This window comes from Lemur catta, chromosome 2 (genome assembly GCF_020740605.2).
Source record: "Lemur catta isolate mLemCat1 chromosome 2, mLemCat1.pri, whole genome shotgun sequence".
NCBI classification, from domain to species: Eukaryota; Metazoa; Chordata; class Mammalia; order Primates; family Lemuridae; genus Lemur; species Lemur catta.
The window spans coordinates 24,291,262-24,314,236 of NC_059129.1; the positions used below are offsets into that span (position 1 = coordinate 24,291,262).

Below are 22,975 nucleotides of genomic sequence, written 5' to 3' on the forward strand. Positions count from 1 at the left end.
GAGACTGAAACAAGAGCTGTCTGACTCCAAAGCTCAAGCTCTTTCCATTCTACCATGCAGTTCAATCTAGTGAAAAATCATAGCATTTCACGTATAACAGAGTATTAGCCAGGATCCTCTGGAGACTCTAAATTCTGTTGTATCTGCACTGAATCGTACACACACACACACACACACACACACACACACACACACACACACACACACACAATCGCTCTTATTTCCCCTTCCGATTGAAATTCAGCACCGAGGACAGTTCCTGAGTCATGTTTGCAGGAAGCTGTCCTTGGATTCTGTTACTGAGCTAACACTCCCATTCTTGACTTCCCAAGTGGCACTGAGAAAGAGAAGAGGAAATGTAAGAAAGTATAAGATGGGATCCTCTGACACCATGGTGGAAATTAGCACATTTCCCAGAAGACCAAGATAAAAATGCATGTGAGAAGAACAAGGGAACCAAACAGATGGGGCAATAAAATGGAGGCGGAATGAGCTCATCAGGATTCCCAGCACACGGTTTAAGCCCATACTGGGCTCTCAGCTGACCTGGGACCAGCAGACATAGTGAATGAGTGGGTGGTTACTATGCTGCAGCATCAGTTACACTAAGAGATTAGGTGGAGCTGATTCACTGCTGCAGATCTGCACGACTTTTCAAGTGGAGGAAAATCTGTGGGCCCTGGTCTCTGCCACTCACGTAAGTGTCCCCACGGATAGCATGAGTCAGACATGCAGGATCTTTCAGGTAGACAAGGTTGTTGTGTTGTGAGTAAATCAAGGATGATTTCACGTTGCTGAGAGCAGGTTTAACCACAGCTACAGCATCTCCTTGTGTGCAGGTTCACTTGCTGTATCACACAGCCACTCTGCCTTTCCACACTTACCCTTGACTACAGGTGGTTCATAACACACAGAGAAAAAACAAGGTTCTGAAATGGCCCTCACATTGAACAATGATTCCTTCTTTTCTAAACTACCAACTCTTGAGTATAGCCAGAAGCGTCTTTGGAGAGACTAGTCTAATCCTTATCTTATATACAAGGAAACTAAACTCTAGAGAGGAGAAAGGACTTGCCCACAACCACTTAGCTAGTGACAGAGTTGGTACTGGGACTCAGATCCCTCAGTCTGAACCAGCAGACTTTCCACTGCACCAGGAAGATAAAATAAAACCCCAAATAGCATATACCCTGTGAACTAAGCCCTCTGATTATACTGCCTCCAAAGCAAATACCATCTCAAATGCCTGAGTCTTTCCATCTGAGCTTTGGCAATTTCTCCAATCACTTCTCATATTGGAGCCTCTTTTAAGAAATTTAAGAGTAATTATTTGGAGTTATATGCTAGTTTTATTCTTGTACACTGCTTTCTTTGTTCAGGAGGAAATTAGAATTCTGGAAATACACTTGATTTTATTTAATTATTAAAGGAACAAGCTTCTATTTCAAATAGCTGCAAATACGAATGTGTCAGTCTGTGTCAAGAAAGGATATATGGAACAATATAGGAACAATAATACTCTATTGTTTCATCCAATTAAGATCCACCTACATCTATGAGTAAAAACGAACATCAAACCTATGAGTGAAAATTGGAAAGTCACATCCTTATTTGAATAATTCCAAACGTGTCTGGATTTGGTGCCTTATGAATCATCTAAAATGTAACATTGTATGGTGCTTTGCAACCTTGTTGCCTTCATTATTGCAATTTGTGTATAGGGAGGCTTATTTGGACTTCGGAGTTTTCAAGGAGCTGAAAAATGATGTAGGAATAATGAGTCTATTCAAGGATATATTTACAAGGTGAAACTGATACCTGGTGGTGATGCAGACTAACAGAGATATTAGCCCATTACTTACCGCTCCATCTCCCACCCCATACCTTTTCTGCTAAAGAATAGTCTTACCTGAACCATCATTATTTCCATTGTCCTCTGCTTTGGGTACTGTGTAGACCAGGTTTCCTGTCTCTTATTTATACCTATGAAGAGATTCACATGAATAGAACTTTTCTTGTAATTTAGCAACACTGTCCTTGAAAACCCCACAACTATTTACATAACAGAATCTATTGTTTGAAGTGCAAAGCAGGTCAGAATTTGGTTTCTAGAGATTAATCACTGCAGTCTATTTTATATTATCATAATAATTTCATTTATTTTGATACAATGTTTTCAGAACCAAACTCAGCTTCTGTGCACAAGTGACAAACCCATTTGTTTCTAGTATAATGGATAATATGAATAATGACCTTGCAACAGGATTTCTTAAAAACATAGAGAAAAAAATAAAGATTTCCATTAATAATGTGCAGTCTGTAGCTGTGCATCAACATCATTGTGAACTTGTGTGTAAGCCACAGCCAGACAAGATTTTGAAACAAATTTTCTCCTGTCTTTGGGGTTTCTGTACATATCTGTTCTCGCTCCAAGAATCTGAGAACAGCGGTCTCAAATTGGGAACGTGGACATTGTGGGCCCCTGTTAACAGGACGGGGAACTGTTTTACTACGGGGCAACATCGAGATGACTCGAGGCGAATGAACTACCTCGAGCTCAGGTCACCGCCTGGAGGGCTGTCGCCGGACACGCACGTGAGAGCTCTGCGAGTGGCCTCGTGACTCCGGCCCCCCGTCGGCATCCGGCGCCCGGCCCTGGTCCCCGCCGCCCGGAGAATTCCTCCCGAGCGTCCTCCGCGGCGGCGCGGGGCGGGGGCGGGGAAACGGAGGGCGGCCCGGGACCGCGGCACCCGGAGGCGGCCGTCGTGCGGCTGCTTCCCGCCTCGAGAGCGAGGCGGCCGGGCCGTGACGAGGATGCCCACGCCTGCCGCGGGGGTGGCTTGCGACGGCGGCCCGGGGTCGAGTCCCGCCTGGGCTCCTCCTGGCGAAGCGGGGCTAACGTCCCCTCAGGGCGGCGGGGAGGCACCGAGAGGCCTCGCGCCGCGCCGGAAGCCTGCAGCCGCCGGGGGGCGCCGGGGCACCGGGGACTCCCGGATTCTCCTCAGCCTGGGACGCCCGCGTCCTCGGGTGGGCTCGAGGGGCGCCTGGGCATGGCTGGCCGAGGCTTCCGAGGGCCCCACAGTCATTTTGGACCTCAGTCCTCGCTCTCTGGGGGCCCCGGGACCCCGCACTCCCGCCTCAGGCTCCGGCCCACGCGCCGGCCCGGCTGCCCGGCGCGCGGTGAGAATCGCCCCCGCCCCGCCCCCCGCGTGACGCGCGCCCAGCCGGGCCAATCAGAGCTCGCGGCGCGCGCCCCCGCGCCGGCCCCGCCCTCACCTCTGCTTAAGAAAGGGAGCGCGGGCCGTGGCGGGCCAGAGCGCCGCGCAGGGCTGAGGGTGCGGCTGCGCGACGGGACTTGGCGTCGGCTCCGCGCTTCACGCGCCTGGCCGCAGCCCGCTGCCAAGGCGCCTTCCGCCGCGCGCCCCGACGGCGCCCCCCGCCGCTGATGCTGAGGTGAGCGCGGCGGCCCCGGGATGCTGGCGCTGCTGGCCGCCGGCCTGGCGCTCGCCGTGGCCACCAGGGCCCAGGACAGCCCGGTGCCCGGCAGCCGCTTCGTGTGCACCGCGCTGCCCCCGGAGGCGACTCGCGCCGGCTGCCCGCTGCCCGCGATGCCCATGCAGGGCGGCGCGCTGAGCCCCGAGGAGGAGCTGCGGGCCGCGGTGCTGCAGCTGCGCGAGACCGTCGTGCAGCAGAAGGAGACGCTGGGCGCGCAGCGCGAGGCCATCCGCGAGCTCACGGGCAAGCTGGCGCGCTGCGAGGGGCTGGCAAGCGGCAAGGCGCGGGGCGCGGGGGCCACGGGCAAGGACACTATGGGCGACCTGCCGCGGGACCCCGGCCACGTCGTGGAGCAGCTCAGCCGTTCGCTACAGACCCTTAAGGACCGCCTGGAGAGCCTCGAGGTAGCGGCGCGCGGGGGACCGGGGGTTGGAGGAGAGGCCATGGGGGTGAGGGGGGTGCATGGTCCCAGCTGGGCGCGCATGTCCACTGGGTAAGCTGAGTGAGCCGGTTTGCCAGTAAAAAGAGGGGGTGGGTCTGGATCCTGCTCGGGAACTTCCTCGCATCGCACCCTCCCGCCGCCCCCTTGCTGGAAGAAAAGGTTTAAATCTCGCCCCCGACCCCCGACCCCCGCGCGCCAGGATTGCCCCTGGGCCCACTGCGCACTTCCTGATGTCCCCGTTCGCGAACCCAGACGGCCTAGCCCGGCGCGAAATACCCGGGACCGGGAGCCTTTTTCCTCTTGTTGCAAATCGCGAGCGGGGACGCGCTCCAGCAGGCGGTGCGGGGTGCTGAGGCTGCCGCCGGAGGTCAGCTGCCCTGGGCTTCTGCTGTTTCCTTTAATAAATCGGGTCGGGCAAGAACAGGGAGTGGTCGGAGGGAGGCGAGCGCAGCGGGATCACTGGCGACCCCAGAACTCGCATTAGAGGAAACCTCTTAACTTCAAAGATCCCTCTGTCTGCAAGTTGGACCATTTTAAGGTGCCCTTCCAGATGGCTTTGGGGGAGGGGACCTTATTCTGTTGTCTCTCAGAAGATGTGTGCCGTTTGGAACTTTGAGAAAGAAATCTTCAATTGATGTTCATCTCTATGTTCCACTCTTTTTAAGAAGTGTGGACGTCTCTGTTAATAGCGTTAATGAAAATACTTATTAGCAAAACTAGGTTTAGATTACAGGTGGTAATTATTGCAAAATGATTTGAGGGTTTCTTTTGGCATGATGGCTAAATACAATATTTCCAGTGTCTGTGTATCCCTGATTCATTACTAACGGCTAACACTTCTTGAGTACTAAATATGTCAGGTGTATTATTTAATTTTTTAACCCTTGCAGCAACGAAAGGCATGAGTCAGATCCCATTATCTGCTTTTACAAATTGGAGCACTCTGTAGGGAAGGATAGATAGCTTGCAAGGACTAGTGGCTGGGCAGCAGCAGGCTGCCTCCAGAACTGCATGACGGTAGAGGAGCAAAAGAAATAGGAAGTGAGGTTTTAGAAACAGCATTAAAAACAGATTTCTGGAATTCCAAATAGTAATGGTTTATATCTGTGATTTTCCAATAATGTCTCTACAAGCATAGTTATTTACCTTTGTGCCATCCTGGAACTTGGGGGCTGTTTTCATTTCTAGAGGAAAGCTCATGCCCTTTGTGTACCATTGATTAACTCTTAAAAAAATCCTAGCTGTGGTTTTGGTCTTTACTCAATAGAGAATTCTAGATGTTGGTTAAAATTTTGACTTTTTAGTAAGAGGAGAAAAACAGCTTTTTGAGAAGGGGAAATGAGATTCGCAAGTTTCAAATATTGCAGCAAAGTTAATTCTTGTCTGACTTTGAAATCCTACCACAAAAATAATAATAAGAAGAAGCGGCATCCGTGAAAGGCGCCCCTCCTTTGTGCGGGGGCGTGATTCAGTGCTTGCGCTTTGGAAGCTTCTCCTGTGCGGTCGGTCAGGGTGGGGCCATCGGGGCTGCATTTCAGAGTTTGTTTTCAACTCCCTCTGTGCCCCTCCTCCCGAATTAAAGCACCAGCTCCGAGGGAACGTGTCGAATGCGGGGCTGCCCGGCGACTTCCGCGAGGTGCTCCAGCGGCGGCTCGGGGAGCTGGAGCGGCAGCTGCTGCGCAAGGTGGCCGAGCTGGAGGACGAGAAGTCCCTGCTTCACAACGAGACCTCGGCCCACCGGCAGAAGACCGAGAGCGCCCTGAACGCGCTGCTGCAGAGGGTGACCGAGCTGGAGCGAGGTGCGTGCTTTGCTCGTTTCTGTCTGGGGCCGTCTGATTTTCATCCCTTGCCGGCAGACTCAGGATTTCCGCGTGTGCACAGCAGTAGTCGTGGCACAGCCCGGGGGGTGGTTCGTGGATGTTTGAGCAAATAATAAAGATGACTGACAATGGTCATCTCAGGAATTGGCCCCCAGCCCACAGCCCTACTGGGATTATCCATGTAAAAGCAATGAACTCAGGACCAGCTGGATAAACAACCTGCTGTCTGACCTCCCACCGTGTGGGCATTTCAGTCCCTTCTTAACTAGTCCTTGTAGCAGATTCTGTTTGTCTTTCTCTTGTCTGCTCACACTAGGGTGGGCAAGTTTCTCCCACAGAAGACAGGGAGGGAGAGGGCCTGTTAGCAAGGGCCCTAGAGAATTGCACGTTGTCAACCCCCAACTGCTGGGTGGCCTGGCTGTGAAGTTTTAGGTTTGCTGGTAGTAGGTGTAGGATTGTAATCTTCTAGGATGCACTCACCTGACAAAGGCGGCTTTTAATTACTCAGTTTCCTGAGTTGATAGGAGAATGCCCAATAGCAGAATGCCCATGACATTTTTTAATGACCTTGGCTGAGGAGGGCCAGATGGAGAAGGGAATGGGGTTACTGTTCCATTTCTCAGCCAGCAGACACAAGTCACAGGCCCCCTTCATCTCTTTCCTGTTCTCTTCTTCCAGAAAAGTCTATCCTTTCTTCCCTGCCCTCCTCAGGAAAGGGTGTGTGTAGCTTACCTGTGAGACTTGGATTCTTGAGTTTCCAAAAAAAATTTTTTCGCTCTGTCTCACCTCTGCTACTGGGTGGCCTCAGGAGGCTCATTAGGTCTCAAGAGTCATCCCAAAGGCAGAGCAGCTGCAGCTGTGGCCTCTCTCACATGACAGGAAGGGTGGGGATGGAGGGGGCAGCGTGTAGTCACAGGTGAGTGTGGCTACATCTTGATCCTGCCCAGCCTCAGCAGATCCTTGGGACCCCCAGGGCTGTGGAACAGACACACTGAAGGTAGTTAGTACGTCGAAAGGGGTGGCTGTGGAATGAGAAGAGGGCTCTGCCAGAGGCCTTGGTGGCTGTGTACCTCACTGGCCATATACCAATGGCCAAGTTGCTACAAGGAGGTGGGTTAATGGTCCACTGAGTTAGAGCACAGGGTAGTACCCGGCAGTGTGCTGAGCGCTTCACCCATGGGAGTTTGGACTTCTGTTATACCCATTTGACAGATGAGAAAAACTCTCAATCTCAGCCAGATGTGTGTCCTTTGGGGAGAGGGGACCAAAGTGGGACCTGGGCCACTAGTTGGTGAACCCTGATGGTCAGTCACATAAACCAGCACCTCCCCATTCTCTGTCCTCTCACTCAAGGCTGGTGTTGGTTTCACTTGGCTTACTCTAAGGTTAGCCATGGCTTTGGCCACCTAGAAGCTGCTACTTTGTGAATTTCTCTCCCATCCCTAATGTGTCTGTTCACAGCCAGAAAGAATCAGTCAGGACTCGGGCCCCACCATCCTGATAATGGCACCCACGGTCTGGATCCTTAGGTTTCACTGAAAGCCCCTGGAGCTCGTCGGGCACAGAGGGAAATCTCAGCTCTGCAAGGGCCATGGCCCCAGCTGGCCACTTGTGCAGAGTCCTCAGGACCTGGGACAGAGAGGCAGCCCAGCTTCTGTTGTCCGCTGCCCTCTGACCCCTCCACAGGAACTCTAGAGTCCTCTGTCTATTCTACCAGCTCAGTTCTGGGACGAGTCTTTGAGGAAAGTGATCATTTGCTGACTAGTTTGTCTTCTGGGCAATTCTGAGTTTGTACCTGTCCTGTTTGGGACAATTGTGAAGAGATATGTAAGCACCCAGCCCCCAAATATACCATGATTGGAAAATATATGATGTTCCTTAAATGCATCCCAGTGAGCCCAGAAGAGATAGACCTCAACCATGTGGCAGGTGGGGGTTTTGGGGGGTTCTGGCCTTTGATCCGTCGTTTCCTGCCTGTTGTGGGCCAGACGCTTGGCTGTAAGTTCCACACTCTGTGTGTTCTATAACCCTGCGGTGACCTGTGAGGTAGACACTAATTCAGATGAGAGACTGAAGTCAGAGAGCTAAGTGACGCCTACGGTCATATGGCCGCAGATGGCGGAGCTGGGATGGAAGTTGGTGTGACCCCAGATGAGTAATGGAGGCTGCAGCCTAGAGTGGTGTGTGGGCTCCAGCACTATTGGGCAGGAGGCTCCCTGGAGCCCAGCAGCAAGTGCCTGACCCCTGCCTGTGGACGTGCAGGTGCCCAGGGCCTGAGGATGCTCATTTTTCTTTGTTGCGAGACCTGCTCATCTGCAAGGGCCTCCGAATCTGGGCCAGCTGGCCAGCCACAGTGCGGCTCAGGGCTGAAGTAAACATTGGCACTGAGAATACCAAAGTCCCCTCTCTTACCCCGCCCCAGGCTGCCCCCGCATCCCCCGCCTTGTCCACCACCTGCAGTTTCTGATTTATTGGTCAGGCGTTTTAATTCATAATTGATTTTAACTAAGTTTCCTCTGAAGCTCCAAGCTGTTTTATTTAAATAAAGGATACCAGTTTTCAGGGTGCAGGCCCCCTCCTCTGCCCCTCGGCTCTCCCAACTCTAATTAAACCTATCTGTTGTCACCGAGCTAATGACATTACCAACACTGAGTTGTGTGAAATTGGCAAGCCTGCCCACCTGGCAAGCACAGCAGCCATCTCTCTTCGTTAGACAGTGGCGCCTTCATTAAGGACATGGTCATTTGCCATTTGAAGATGAAGTGCTAGGGGCTACATGTAGCAGAAAGAGGGACTTCTGGCCTCTGCTCTGTCATTCACTAGCTGTGTGACCTTGGGTAAGTCACCTCACCTCTCTGAGCCACCATGTCTCAACAGTATAAACTACAAAATCAGGGAGTGGGGGCTTTCTGGTTCTCTCTCTCTGTTTTGCTTCAGCTTAATGAGGGGCTAGTCCCAGCCTTTACTCTGTCTTGCCCCCTCGGCTTCCCGAGGTGACCGAGCCTTCCCAGAGCTCACCTGGTGCTTGGCAGCTCCGCAGCCTGTGTTGAGGGGTGCCTGGCCTTAAGGGGGGGGCAAGAGGAATCAGGCGTGACTGTGCAATGAGCAGATGCAAGTACCTGCTACAGGTGCAGCCTGTAGTATCTCTACGCTGCCATTCCAGGGAGGTTGGGAGGTGGTGCCAGCCCTGCTGTTCCTTTGCAGAGGCCTCTTTACATAGGTGTGAACCATGGAGCCAAAGAGCTTCTCCTATGTATTATCCGCTCTGCTGGAAAATGGGTTCGGGGGATTGTGGTGGAGAAAAATTTGTCTGTTCTGGCTCTTGTTCTGCTGAAGGGCTGAGGAAGGGACCGATTTCCTTCACAGTGGCGCAGGCAGCTCAGCTCTGTCGGTTCTAGCTCCAGAGAGCCCCCCTTTCCCTGCCGACCACAGAGACTGTCCGGCCTCTTGTGGGTGCTTCATAAATACTTGTCGGATGAGTGAGGGGCATTTAGGCTCCTTTACCAGCAGAGTCTTGGTCCCCAGATAAGAGGAAAACTTTTGCTGTGTGACAACTCACAGAATCAGGTGTCCTACAAATTTTAGAATCTTTGATACCCGGACAGCAGCTATTATTATTAAATTAATTTTGAGCTTAGATCAAGATTATACTGGAAATGACTTAAACCCATTTAAGAGTTTGTTTTTGAGGATTTTAGTGCCATTCACATAGGAGCACCTCATGGGGGGGGGGAGATGACGTTCAATGCCAGGAAGGTCTGGAAGGGCCTGGGCTCTGGCCAGGTGTGGTAACCCAGGTGGGGAGGGACAGCTGCCTCTCTCCGCCTCGCACTAGTTCCAGACTACAGGAAGTGGTCAGTAACCTCCGTGTTCTCTTGAGGAGGAAAGGGCAAATGGAAGCCAAGCAGTTGACATCAGGGATTTAGATGGAAAAGCCACTTCTGAGTTCAGTGGTAGCCTCAAGACCCGGGAGCCTGACTCCTTCACCCCAGCAGCAGTGATTCCTCCGTGTGAGAGGTGATGTGAACTCACTTGGCAAGTGTTCATTGAGTGCCCGGGTCCCTGTGAGACTTTCTTCATCCAAGCCCAAGTCCAGGGCTTCCTGCCTTTGCTAAAGAAGCTGAGGGGGCCAAGATTTCAAGGAAATATCTGTGGTAACAAGACGTAGCTGAGAAAGGGTTTTCTGGCTTAATAGAATAAGAAAATTAAATCCACCTCACCCCTGCCCCTTCCTCAAGCTTTCCAGTCACCAGACGTGACTATGAAAAGGGGGAGTGTTGACCGGAAGAGACCAGAGCTTTTTCCTTCTGGGTTTCAGGAGGCCTCTTTTCCTGTCCTAAAAGACGGAGCTCAATTCTGTGATGTGCCCAGTACACCGCCTGCAAAGTGCTCCTTTCCCCTCTTTCCCGGGCCTCTGCGGGGCCCTCTACTTGCTGTCCCCTCTGCGTGGAGCTCTCTCCTGGACCTTCCAGGGCCTCCCTTCCTCCTCAGCCTTCCCTCCCCCGGCACTGCCCAGCGGGGGTCGCTGCCCGGCCTCCCCTCTTTCACCTGCTGCTTGTTTCCTGTCATCCTCCCTACCTGGGCAAACGTGGGCTCCCTGGAGGTGAGGACTCTGTCCTGTGTCCTTCGGTCGGTTGGTCGGTGGCTGGTGTGGAGCAGATGCTCGAGGGACTGCCTTCCAGAGGGGTCCAGGTGAGAGGAGGCTCTGGGCCGTGCTGGGGGTGGGGTCTAACATGCTGCCTGGCCTTTCTTCTCCCCACCCAGGCAACAGCGCCTTCAAGTCACCGGATGCCTTCAAAGTGTCCCTCCCCCTCCGCACAAACTACCTGTATGGCAAGATCAAGAAGACGCTGCCCGAGCTGTACGCCTTCACCATCTGCCTGTGGCTGCGGTCCAGCGCCTCGCCGGGCATCGGCACCCCGTTCTCGTACGCGGTGCCCGGGCAGGCCAACGAGATTGTGCTGATAGAGTGGGGCAACAACCCCATCGAGCTGCTCGTCAACGACAAGGTGAGGCCTGCCTGCCCCCCACCCCCGATGGACAGGTCAGCTGGGGGACGGAGGCGGGCAGCTGGCCGGCCCCGGACAGACGCAACCTGCAGATCCCAGCTGGCCCACGGCCTCCTTGGTCCATGCAGCAGGGGCCACAGACATGCATCTGCAGGGCTCCTTGTCGTGAGGACAACTTTGTACCAAGTCTGTCCCACTCTGGCTGGCTGGGCGGGGAAGGGGGGAGGGACAGCTGCAGCACGTGGGGATCCCAGCTGTGAGTCTGGCCACGGAGCAGCCAGTGAGGGCTGTCCCCCAGGCTGCGCTGGTCAGTGGCGAGTGTGTGTGTGAGCGTAAGAGACTCCTCATGAGCATATCTTTTGGGGGGGCAGGTTTCTAGAAATATAATCTATATGCAGTAAAATTTACCCTTTCCAACATCCAATTCAGTCAGTTTTGACAAATGCACGCAGTTGTGTGGCTGCCACTACCGTGAAAATATAAAACTGTTTGGTCACTCCCAGAATCCCCTCATACCCCCTCAGAGTCCACTCCTGCCCTGGCCCCCACCTGTGGGCTCTGCAGCTCTGTCCCCTGGACCACAGTCTTGCCCCTTGTCCCTAGACCTTGGCCCCCTGGGGACCTCCCACGGCCCTGCTTCCAACTGCACTCTGACATCAGACTCAGCATAACAGAGAGAGCGCCCTCTGCTTGCCACACCAACTCGCTGCGCCCAGGCCCGTCCTGGCTCTGTCTTCACTGAACTGCCCTGGGGGGAGTTTGTTTAAGAAATGCCAGCAGTGACCACTTCCTGGAGCCAGGGGTTAATTGTCCTAAGGACACCCTGGGACACAGTAGGGCTGAGAGCCTTGTTTCCTCTTGTTCAGGCGGCTTGTAAACATGCAATTCCTGGGAGGAAGGCTTCGGGTTGCTAGGAGAGCAGTGGTAACAACAGGGTGGTTCTCTGGAATCTATGGAAAGTGCTCACAGGACTGCTGGGGGACCCTGTTGGGTGGCCAAGTCCTTTCCCAAGTTCTGCATGCAGTCGGTGTGCGCCCCCACCCCCACGCACACGTGTGCTTGGAGGCCTCCAGGCCACTACCTGGGAGGACATGGTAACCCCCCACCCCCCGCCTGCGGCACACAGACAGGTCCCCGAGTGCCACCATGGCCACCAGGGAGGCTCAGGACTTTGCCTGGGGAGTGAAGGTCTGACTGTTTTCCAAGGAAGTTGGCTACGGTGACCTCTGACTCCCTCAGTTTCTCTGGGACGGAGAGCTCAGGGCCAGCGTTGGGGGCTTGTCCCTCAAGTCTGCTGGGTCCTCCTCCAAGCTGGGGACCAAGGGTGTCCTGTTAACATTGGGCCTCCCTGGGGTCAGGGGCTTGTGCTGAGGCTGTCCCTTCCTCCTGAGTGCCTGTGTCACACACCTGGGGTCGGCATGTCACCCATGTATCAGGGAAGGAGGGCCCCAGATGGTGGGAGGAGCAGTGGCCCAGGGACTCTGAGGTATCCTTTTGCTTCCTGCCCTGGGGAACGCACGGGGTGGGGCCGGGCAGGCCCTCACCTGCACACTGCTGCCCACAGGTCGCACAGCTGCCCCTGTTTGTCAGTGACGGCAAGTGGCACCACATTTGTGTCACCTGGACGACGCGGGACGGCATGTGGGAAGCTTTCCAGGATGGGGAGAAGCTCGGTACCGGGGAGAACCTGGCCCCCTGGCACCCCATCAAGCCAGGGGGTGTGCTGATCCTCGGGCAGGAGCAGGTGGGTGCAGGGCGGGCGCTCGCCCTGCCAGGGATGACAGAGGAGGGGCCCGCCGGCCAAGCGGTACGAGGCCAGGTCTGCAGGCTGCCCCCTGCCTGGCCCCAGCTGTCGACAGCCAGCTTGGGGCAGCAAGTCCCTGGCAGCCTGGCCCCTGCTGTGGCCTGAGGGGCTGAGGGTGGTCGTGGGGACATGGCCTGCACTGGCAGGGACCAGGTGAGTGTGGTGGTATAGACAGATTCCAAAATAAAGTCAGACACGGGCAGGAGTGTCCCTTAAGTCATGGGTCATTTTGTGACGCAGGGTCCAGCCTCCTCCTGGGGAGGGGCTGTGTAGGGCATCTCCAGGTGTCCCTGGGAGTCTCTCGGGCGTTTGGCCCCTGCCTGGTGCAGCGCTGACTCGGGACACCAGGGCTGGTCTCTTCCGGGGCTGCTGGCTCAGGGTGCACTGCAAGGGGCACTTAGGTGATGAGGTGGGGAGCTGAGCCTGTGGGGGAGACGGGAGCAAAGAGTGAGCTTGGCGCTGCCCCAGGAAACTCACATGTAGCTGAGGGGAAGCCTAAGTTGGCGTCCGGCATTGACAGTTCAGTCTGCATTTGAGATTTGACCATGGAAAGTGAAAGAACAGGCCCCAGGGGCTCTGGGGGCTTCGAGTCTGGTCCGTCCCTGATCCACTGCCCTCCTTGCTTCCCCACTGCGCCTCCCCAGGGAGGGCTGGGAGTCAGGAGCCCGGCTCTGACTCCCCTTTTTAGCCTCAGTTTCCCTTGTATAAAACGGACGGATTGGAGTGACGTCGTGCCCCTGGGCTGATGTGCCCTGGAGCTTCAGAACCTGCAGAAACTGGTGATCCGGGATAGGGGAGTCAGGGTGATGCTCGGGGACCCCGTCTCCCCGCATTTGCCCAGGGACCCACCCCATGCAGATTTCTTGCTCTCGTTTCCCAGGACACCGTGGGGGGCAGGTTTGATGCCACTCAGGCGTTTGTGGGCGAGCTCAGCCAGTTCAACATATGGGACCGTGTCCTTCGCGCGCAGGAAATTGTCAACATCGCCAACTGCTCCACGAACATGCCGGGCAACATCATCCCGTGGGTGGACAACAACGTCGACGTGTTTGGGGGGGCATCCAAGTGGCCCGTGGAGACATGTGAGGAGCGTCTCCTCGACTTGTAGCCGCCTACTCCTCTGTCTGGGCAGCCGGGTAGGGCCGTTCCGGTGGAGGTTCAGGGCCATCTACCCCCCGTTAAACTGTGTAAAACCTCTTGCCAGCGTGGGCCGGGCCCCCAAGCCCATTCCGGGGAATGCCTAAGACCGAGGCTGTGGCAGCATTTGTCACCAGCTTATTTGTTTGTTCCTTACAGAGATTTTGTTGCTTTTGGGGGTAGTGTCAGAACCCCCTGGGAGAACATCTGACCCCCTGCTGTGGGTGGGACTGATGAGCGACTGTCAGCCCCCCTTCAGGACCCCTGTACATGCTAGTGCGGCCCCAGCCCTGCCGGCCCTCTGGGGTCCTTGGTGTCCCATGTGCGCCTTCCGTCTGTCCCCTTTAATGGCTGTGCCACCGTCCCGCTAGAGTGTCCCTTGTGAGTGCATCCCTGCTGGCCATGAGCACGCAGCAAAGCAGCTACCCCTCATCTGCACAAGGTCCTTCCCTGTGTGTCCTATTCGCTGTGACTCTTTCCGTCTGAGCAGCGCCCCAGCTGGCAGAGGAGGAGGGCCGGCCACCCAGACTCAGCCCCCCTTCCCTGCAGCAGAGGGGCCGGCTGTGGCTCCAGAGAGGGGGCGTAGGGGGACGCAGAATGGAGAAGGGCTGTGACCGCCTCCCCCCACCCCCGGCATCTCTTGCTCAGACCCATGCTTTGACTGAGTCATCACTGGCTGTGGCTGTAAAAGGTCTCTCTTCTCATCTCGTGCCAAAAAGTTCAGTTGCAGCTTTTACAACCATTCTGTATGGTTTGGAGGATTTATTTTTCCCCAACAAAAAAGAACAGCCATTAGAAGAAAGCTCCCATTTCTTGATGTTTCGTCCCACTGTGAGAAGTGTGCTAGTTTTTAATTCATGTTGACTCCTATAAGCATCTGACTGTCTTCATCCAGTATTTCCCCCAGAACTTTTTAAGAAAGTGGAGGCCATTTGATATTTGCTTCGTGACTCCAGGCTGTGTGATCTACTGGACAGAGGTCGTGATTTATTTTAAAGATAAAGTGATGAAGTGGGGAAATTTATAAAGCTAAATATTATATATTTTATTTTTCATACATGTTTGAAGTGCAAATCTGTGGAAATTCCATTTGTAGGACCACGTTGACATGCCCATCCCGACATTGTATGCTACGAGAACTCTCCTGATGATGGAATTCTGATTAAAGTGCACTGGAAGATGCTTCGGTGTCTGCTTCCCCACGTGTGGGGCGTGGGCGGGGAGGGGTGGGGCTCTGGCTTGCTGGGCCTGGCTATGGTGGGTGCACTGCGTCTGGTGGGCTTGGGGGAGCTGAGGATGGTCGGGGGAGGGTGTGGTCCAGTCTGCACCTTCCCTTCCTCAACGTCAGGCTCTGGCTGTGGGTGCCCCCAGCCCGTCCTTGTCTTCTCAGCCAGGGGATCCAGCTTGGCTGGAAGACCCACAGCTGCCTTCCAGCTGTGATACCTGTGATACCTACAGGTGCTCTTCCTGCGTCTCCTAACACCCCCATGAAAGAGCTAATCCCAGTGTACGGCAATACACAGAACACGTGAAACTACTGTGGGATCATGTGGCCAGTAAAGGGCAGAGCTGGGCTCCAGGCAGCCTGCGTCCCCCCTGCCACCCCTTCCCACACTCACTCTGAGGGGCCTCATGCCACTGCGTCGTCCCACAGCCACCTGTGTGAGCCCATCCAGCCCTGGCCAATATTTCTCCACCTCCACAAATGTTAGATACCACCCTCCAACCCCACTTTGTACTTTTATATCTTTGCTTTGCCTTGGTGGCTGCAGAGTATAACTTAGTTTGTTCCTTTCCTGGGAAGCAGTGTCAGCTTCTATCATAGCGAGGGAGTGGAGTCTAATCTTGGGGCCTGCCGACACCAGATGCCGATGTGATGGAAGCTGTAACCTCTAAAACCAAGCCCAGCAGGTCACAGCTTTCTGAATTCCAATTTCAATGTTGTGAATTACAACTTGGCAAGAACTGAATATCATTAGTGTTGGGTAGAACTGAAATTAGGCCAGATATCCCACTCGGGAGCCTTTGGAATCCAAAGTGCTGAGACCAGGTGAAGAGCAATTTATTTGGAATCCCCTTCAGGATGGAAGCCCAGCCACTCAGAGCTCCCCATGAAAGGTGCTGGGAGTTCCCTCATTCCGCATGCATGCCAGGCGCTGAGCTACCTGACTCGATTCCCTGGCACTGCCTCCCCAGGAGCACACCTTTGCATCAGGGCTTCAGACCCCTGCTGAGTCCGATAACTCCCTCCCTGCAAAGGGAAGAGCTTTGAGCCCACAACATGGGACCAAAGTATTCCTTGCTGACTTGACCTGAGTATGAGAGAAGCCCCCTCTCCTTATCATAGCCACACGCTGGTCCTCCTGTTGGGTGTTTGGCCTTCCTGAGATACAAGCAGAAGCAAGAATCATTTATGCAATCCAGAGAGTTCCTTATGCCTTGGACCTCCCATTTGAAGGAGACCTGTGGCCTCAGTTTCCCCACTCAAGACCCTTACCCTTTGCACAAGGCCAGAAAACACCTTGATAGTGAACTGGGTTCTCCAAGAAGGGTGAGGGAGAGACTTCCCTGGATGATAAAATATTCTGGTTGGTTAAGGGTTGCCGTGGAAACTGTAGCCAAACGATCAATGATTAATGAATTGAAAAGTGATGAAACACAGCTAAATCAAAGGCAGCCTGGGACGAGGTCTCTGCTGATGGGGAAGGCGGACCAGGATCCTTCACAGCCTCAGGTTGCTTCAACACCAGCTCCCCTTAGCTGGAAGGTCTTGGAAAGAAAAGACAGCTTCCTGCTGAGTGCAGGTATTACTGTTCACTCTTTCAGCAAGGATTTCGGGCACCTGCTATGTGTCAGCCACCATTGTGGGCACCAGAGCTACAATGGTGATCAAGATGGCAAAGTTCTCCTTTCAAATGGTGATTAATTCCAGAGAGGAGTGTAGCCAGGATGCAAATACATAAATAAGAAGAATGCTGGGGGTGTGATAGGGAGTGACTAGGGAACTGCTTCCTGGGGTCACATTTAAGCTGGGACCTAATTGAAGAGAGGGAGCCAACCTTGAGTGGAACCTCCGAGGCAGAGGGAACAGCAGGGGTGAAGGCCCCAAGGTAGGGCTGAGCTGGGATGTTCAGGAGAAGAAACAGCAGGGTGGCTGCATTCTCTAGGGAGGGGAGGCTAGGGGGCCGGGTGCGGAGGTAGCAGGGTCAGATCACAAAGGGTGTGAGTTTAGAGCTTACTCAACATGAAATGGGCAGTCTGGAGGTTTTAAGCAGAGAATCATGGTAATTTGATTAATATTTTAAAGACACCACTCTTCCTGGTGGATGGGGAATAAACCAGAGGGGGTTGCAAATGGAAGCAGGGAGACCAGCGAGGAGGAGGCTACTGGACTAGCCCAGGTGAGAGGTGAGGAGGGCCTGGACTAGGGAAGTAGCAGAGGAGACAGAAAAAAAAAGAAAAGATTTAGGATATACTTGGAAGTAGTTGCCAGGACTTGCCGATATTTGGAATTTGGTGAGAAGAATCAAATACAATTCTTAAAAACTTAAACTCCGAGTAGGATAAACTCACAAGAGAGATTCACACTTAGTTAGAAACATCATAATGAACATAATGAAACTGTTGAAAACCAAAGACAGACGATCTTGAAAGCAGCAAGAGAGAAGAGACTCGGGAAGTGCAAGGAATCCTCGAGAAGATTTACAGCTGAAATCTCGTCAGAAGCTAGGGAGGCCAGAAGGCAGGGTGATGACACATTTAAAGTGCTGAAAGAAAAAGACTGTCAACCAAGAATCCTACATCTGGCAAAGCTATCCTTCAAAGATGAAGACAAAACTAAGACATTCCCACATAAAGAAAAATTGACAGGATTCAACACTAGCAGACCTGCCCTACAAGAAATGCTAAAGGGAGTCCTTCAGGCTGCAAGGAAAGGGAGCTAGACAGTACCCCAAATCTACCTGAAGAACTAAAGAGCACTGATAAAGTATATAGGTAATTATAAAAGACAGTAGAAATGTAATTTTTCTTGTTTATAGCTCTTCTGACTTAAAAGACAGCTGCATAAAGCAATAATTATAAATTTGCATTGATGGGCATAAATGTATAAAGATGTAATTTGTATGACAACAGAATGAAACAGTAGGGAGGGGATGGAGCTAGGTAAAAGCAATTTGGGGTACTATTATAATGAAATCGGTATTATCTGAATAAGATTGTGATTAAGATGTTAATTGTAATCCGCAGGCAACCACTAAGAAAATAACTCAAAAGAGTATATTAAAAGAAACAACAAGGGAATTAAAATACTATGCCACAAAATATCCATTTAACACAAAAGAAGGCAGTAATGGAAGAATAGAGGAATGAAAAACACTTAAGACATAAAGAAAACAAATAGTAAAATGGCAGACATAAATGCTACCTTATCAGTAATTATGTTAAATGTATTAATAACTGTATTAAAACTCCAATTAAAAGGCAGAGTCTGGAAGAATAGATTTTTAAAAATGATCCAGCTATACACTGCCTGCAAGTGGCACACTTCAGATTTAAAGACGTAAATAGGTTGAAATTAAAGAGTGGAAAAAGATGTATCATGCAAATAGTAACCAAAAGAGAGCTTGAATGGCTATGTTACTATCAGACAAAACAGACTTTAAGATGAAACCTGTTGCTAAAAACAAAGACAGACATTTTATAATGATAAAATGGTTAATCTCTCAAGAAGTAATAACAATTATAAATACATATGCACCTAACCACAGAGCCCCAAAATACAGCAAAAGCTGACAGAATTGAAGGAGAAGTTGTTCTATAATAATAGTTGGAGACTTCAATACCCCATTTGCAGTAATGGATAGACCATCAAAACAGAAGATCAAGAAGGAAATACAAGACCTGAACAATACTATAAACCTACTGAACCTAATAGGTATATGACATTACTAAATAACAGCAGAATACACATTCTTCTCAATGCACATGAAACATTTTCCAGAATATGCCATATGTTAGGCCACCAAACAAGTTTCAATAAATTTTAAAAGATTGAAATCATAAAGATATTTTCTGCAATCACAACAGAATGAAACTAGAATTCAGTAACAAAAAGAAACTGGAAAATTCACAAATATGTGAAAATTAAACAGCACATTCTTAACCAATGAGAGAGACAAAGAAGAAATCATAAGGGAAATCAGAAAGCTTAGAAATGAAAATGAAAACACAACATACCAAAACTTATGGAACTCAGCAAAACCAGTGCTAAGACAGAAATTTGTAGTTATAAATGCTTGCATTAAAAAAGATGAATGATCTGAAATCAACAACCGAACTTTACAAATTAAAGAACTAGAAAAAGAAGAACCAAACTAAACCCAATGCTAGCAGAAGGAAGAAAATAATAAAGAATAGAGATGAAATAGAGGATAGAAAAACAATAAAATCAAAGTTGGTTCTTTGAAAAGATCAACAAAATTGACAAGCCTTTGGCTAGACTGACCAATATAAATAGAAAAAAAACACAACCAAAATCAGAAAGAGGGGGCATTACTATTGACCTTACAAAACTAAAAAGGATTATAAGAAGATACTATGAATATTTGTATGCTAACAAATTGGATAACCTAGGTGAAATGGATAAATTCCAAGAATGACACAAACTACTAAAACTCACTCAAAAAGAAACAGAAAATTGAATTAGTAATTTTAAAACTTCCCACAAGAAAAGCCCAGTACTTGATGGCTTCACTGGTGAATTCTACCAAACAGTTAAAGAAGAATTAACACAAATCCTTCAACAAACTCTTTCCAAAAAGTAGAAGAAGGGGGAACCTTTCTAGCTTATTTTATGAGGCCAGCATTATCCTGAGATGAAAACCAAAGATATTACAAGAAAAGAAAACTATAGACCGACATCCCTCATGAATATAGACGCAAAATCCTTACTAAAATACTAGCAAACTGAATCTAATAAGAATTAAAAAGATTATATGCCATGATTAAGTGGGATTTATTCCAGGAATTCAAGGGTCATTCAACATAAAATTAATCAATGTAATACACTACATTAATAGAAGGAAAAAACCCATGTGATCATCTCAATAGCCACTGCAAAACATTTGACAAAATCCAACAGTCTCTCATAGTAAAAACACTCAACAAACTAGGAATAGGAGAGTACTTCTTCAACATGATAAAGGGCATTTATGAAAAACCCACAGCTAATATCAGACTGATAGCTCAAGGACTGGATGCTGTCCCCGCAAGGTCCAGAGGTCAAGGATTTCTACTCTCATCATTTCTGTTTATCACTGCAGTGAAGGTTTGAGCCAAGGAAATCAGACAATAAAATAAAATAAAATGCATCCAAATTTGTAAGGAAGAAGTAAAACTATCTTCTTGTATATATAAAATCATAGGGAATCCACAAAAGCAAAAAACCTACTAGAGCTAATAAACAAGTTCAGCAAGAATGCAGGGTATAAAGTCAATATGTGAAAGTCAACTGTATTTCTATACACTAGCAGTGAACAATCTGAAGATAAATTAAGAAAACTCTATTTGCAATAGCATCAAAAATTCAAATATTTAGGAATGAATTTAACAAAGGAAGTGAGAGATTTATACACTAAAAACTATAAAAGATTGTTGAAAGAAATTAAAGACCTAAATAAATGGAAAGTTATCCATGTTTATATATTGGAAGCTTCAGCATCGTTAAGATTGCTGTTGTGATAACTGGCAGGAAAACTTTCGTTCAGATGTTGAATCTGATGACGTCACACGTGCACACACATACCCACACCCCACGGGGGTATGCAAAAGTTCACTACTCATATAATTCGGCTTTCTGGGGAGGGGAGGGTGGCTCCCAAGGTCCAAAAAATGGCTTAAGAGAGAGGGAAAGAAGTCTGGTTTGGGTTTTTAATGGTGGTTAGAGGGTAGGACCAGGGCGATAAGTCTATGAATATTCTAAAAGTAACTGAGTTGTCCACTTTAAAATTAAGGGTAAATTTGATGACCTGTAAATAATGTCTCAATTTTTTTTTTTGCAGTGAGGTTTCAGACCAGGTGGGTGGATGCCATTTACTGGGATGGGGACTTGGAGGCTGGCAAAAAGCAGGCTTGGGGGTGGGGAGAAAATCAAGAGTTCTGTTTTGGACATAAGTTTGGGAATGCATTTTAGTGGAACTGTCAAGTGGGTAATTGGATTTGGAGAGAGGTCAGGGCTGGAGATAAAAATTTGGATTAAAAACATGATCCCTACCCTCTCACACCCAGCCTCTCTGCCGTTTGAGAGTAAATATAAAGGAGGTGCCATGAACTATTGGCTTCTTGCTGGTAGGAACCATATTCAGGCACAAGCCAATTTAATTCAACACGCATTGTGGATCCTACCGTGTGCTAGTATGAGAGGCAGACAGTGCAGCCAATTAAGCAAGTTGTTGTGTCAGAAAGCCTTTACCTGGCTAAGGCTGAGGGAGGGGCGGTTTCCATAGTGATTTCTTTAATGATCCTTCAGACTGAACCAACCAAAGAGAGCTATAACTTGAGTCCCGATGGCTCCCAGCGCAGCCAAGTTGGCTCTGCAAGGCGTTGGTGTTGAACGGGCCGGACCCACAAAAGTGCTTTGTTACTAGGGCTTTCAACATGATGAAGGAAGCTTGTCAAGGCCAGGATCGCATGCATTCAGTGAGGTGACTTTGGCCTTGACGGGCTGCTAGCTTCCCATTGTTTTCTCAAAGAAGCACAAGGCAAATTTACCAGGCTGTTTTACTTCCCTCTACAAAGCCGTTCTGTTTTCTGTAGTTGTCAGTGCAAATATTCACAAGCACATTTTAAAACCCTGTTCAAGCAGAAATAAATCGTAGAAGACTGCAGCGAGGGGATGGATTGACATTTCCTTGTCACTCATCATCATACACAAGTGATCGTGTCCTGCGGGAACAGCACGGTCAACCTGGCTTTCTGTGCTTGAGAGGGCAGCGTAGACCATGGAGGTTCTGAGGCTCAGCTGCAGACTCAGGTCTTGCAAGAGATAGCACACCTGTTTTCTTCAAAGAATATTTTATTATGAGACATCCTAGAGACAACAGATAAAATGTGTGTGCGCTATGTGAGTTCTTCTGCGGCTTGCCTTTTTAACTCAACGTTGTGTTTTTGAGATCTCTCCAGGCCGATGTGTATAATTGTAATTTGTTAATCTTCACTGCTCTATAGTCTTTCCTGAATGCACAGACCACGGGGTCTATCTTTTTTCCTGCCTATGGACTGTTGGAAGGTGCATATGTGCTAGAATTTTCTCTATGGCCAGTGCCTCAGGGTGCAATGGCTGGGCTGAAAGATATGAGCATCTTCACACTCACCGGGTGTTATGGGCTGAAGTGTGTCCTTCCCTGCCGCCCGCCCCCCAAGAAAAAAGACGTTGAAGCCCTAAGCCCCAGTACCTGCGAATATGACTTTATTTGGAAATAGGTTCTTTGCAGATCATCAGATTATAATAATAAGAGGTCATTAGTGTGACCCTAATCTAATATGATGGACGTCCTTATAAAAAGGGGAAATTTGGACACAGAGACCGACATGCACAGAGGGGACGATGTGAAGACACACGGAGAACGCCACCTAGAGGCCAAGGATCACCTGAGGCTGCCAGAAGGAGAGCGGCCTGGAACAGCTTCTCCCTGAGTCCTCAGAAAGAACCGACCATGCCAACACCTTGATGTCAGACTTCTGGCTGCAGAACTGTAAGACAATACATTTCTGTTGCTGAGGCCACCCAATTTATGGTACTTTTTTCTGATAGTCCCAGCAAACTAAGACATGAGCTCATACCAAATAGTGTTCCAAAGAGATTGTACCTATTTTCATTTCTAGCAGTAAGAGAGAGTCATGATTGCTCCACAACCTCACCAATGCTTGATGTGTTCAGACTTGTAATTTTTTTTTGCTACTGTGGTGGGAATAAAATAATATCTAATTTGCTTATAATTAGCAGTTCCCTGTTTATTAATGCAGTTAAGCATCTTTTCATATGTTTATGGACTTTTGTGTTTTTTCTTCTATGAAAGAACTGTTCATATATTTTGCCCTTAGGTGGTTTGCCTTTTCTCTTATTGATTAGTAGGAGCTCCTTGGGTTTTATTAATAGAAACTTAGGCTTTGACAGTTATATGTGTTACAAATACTTTCTTCTAGTCCGTGGCTTGTCTCCTTGCTGTTGTATCAGTTTTTTTTTTTTTTTTTTTTTTTTGAGACAGAG

At 50.0% G+C, this 22,975-nt stretch overlaps 1 protein-coding gene across 1 annotated transcript; it reads left to right on the forward strand.

Annotated features, from left to right (window-relative positions):
- The first annotated feature begins 3,473 nt into the window (after positions 1–3,473).
- Positions 3,474–14,889, forward strand: NPTX2 (neuronal pentraxin 2). The gene is made up of 5 exons (XM_045541328.1): positions 3,474–3,899; positions 5,520–5,736; positions 10,522–10,766; positions 12,331–12,510; positions 13,451–14,889. The coding sequence occupies exons 1-5, from the start codon at positions 3,474–3,476 to the stop codon at positions 13,676–13,678; spliced, it is 1,296 nt and encodes a 431-aa protein (XP_045397284.1). The 3' UTR covers positions 13,679–14,889.
- Positions 14,890–22,975: the final 8,086 nt, after the last annotated feature.

What these genes read in the sequence shown, in the direction of transcription:
- NPTX2 (XM_045541328.1), top strand. Translation starts at nt 3,474, where the DNA reads ATGCTGGCGCTGCTGGCCGCCGGCCTGGCGCTCGCCGTGGCCACCAGG. An exon ending in AGCTGCTCGTCAACGACAAG is followed by an intron (nt 10,767 to 12,330) that starts GTGAGGCCTGCC and finishes TGCTGCCCACAG; the next exon opens with GTCGCACAGCTGCCCCTGTT. An exon ending in TGATCCTCGGGCAGGAGCAG is followed by an intron (nt 12,511 to 13,450) that starts GTGGGTGCAGGG and finishes CTCGTTTCCCAG; the next exon opens with GACACCGTGGGGGGCAGGTT.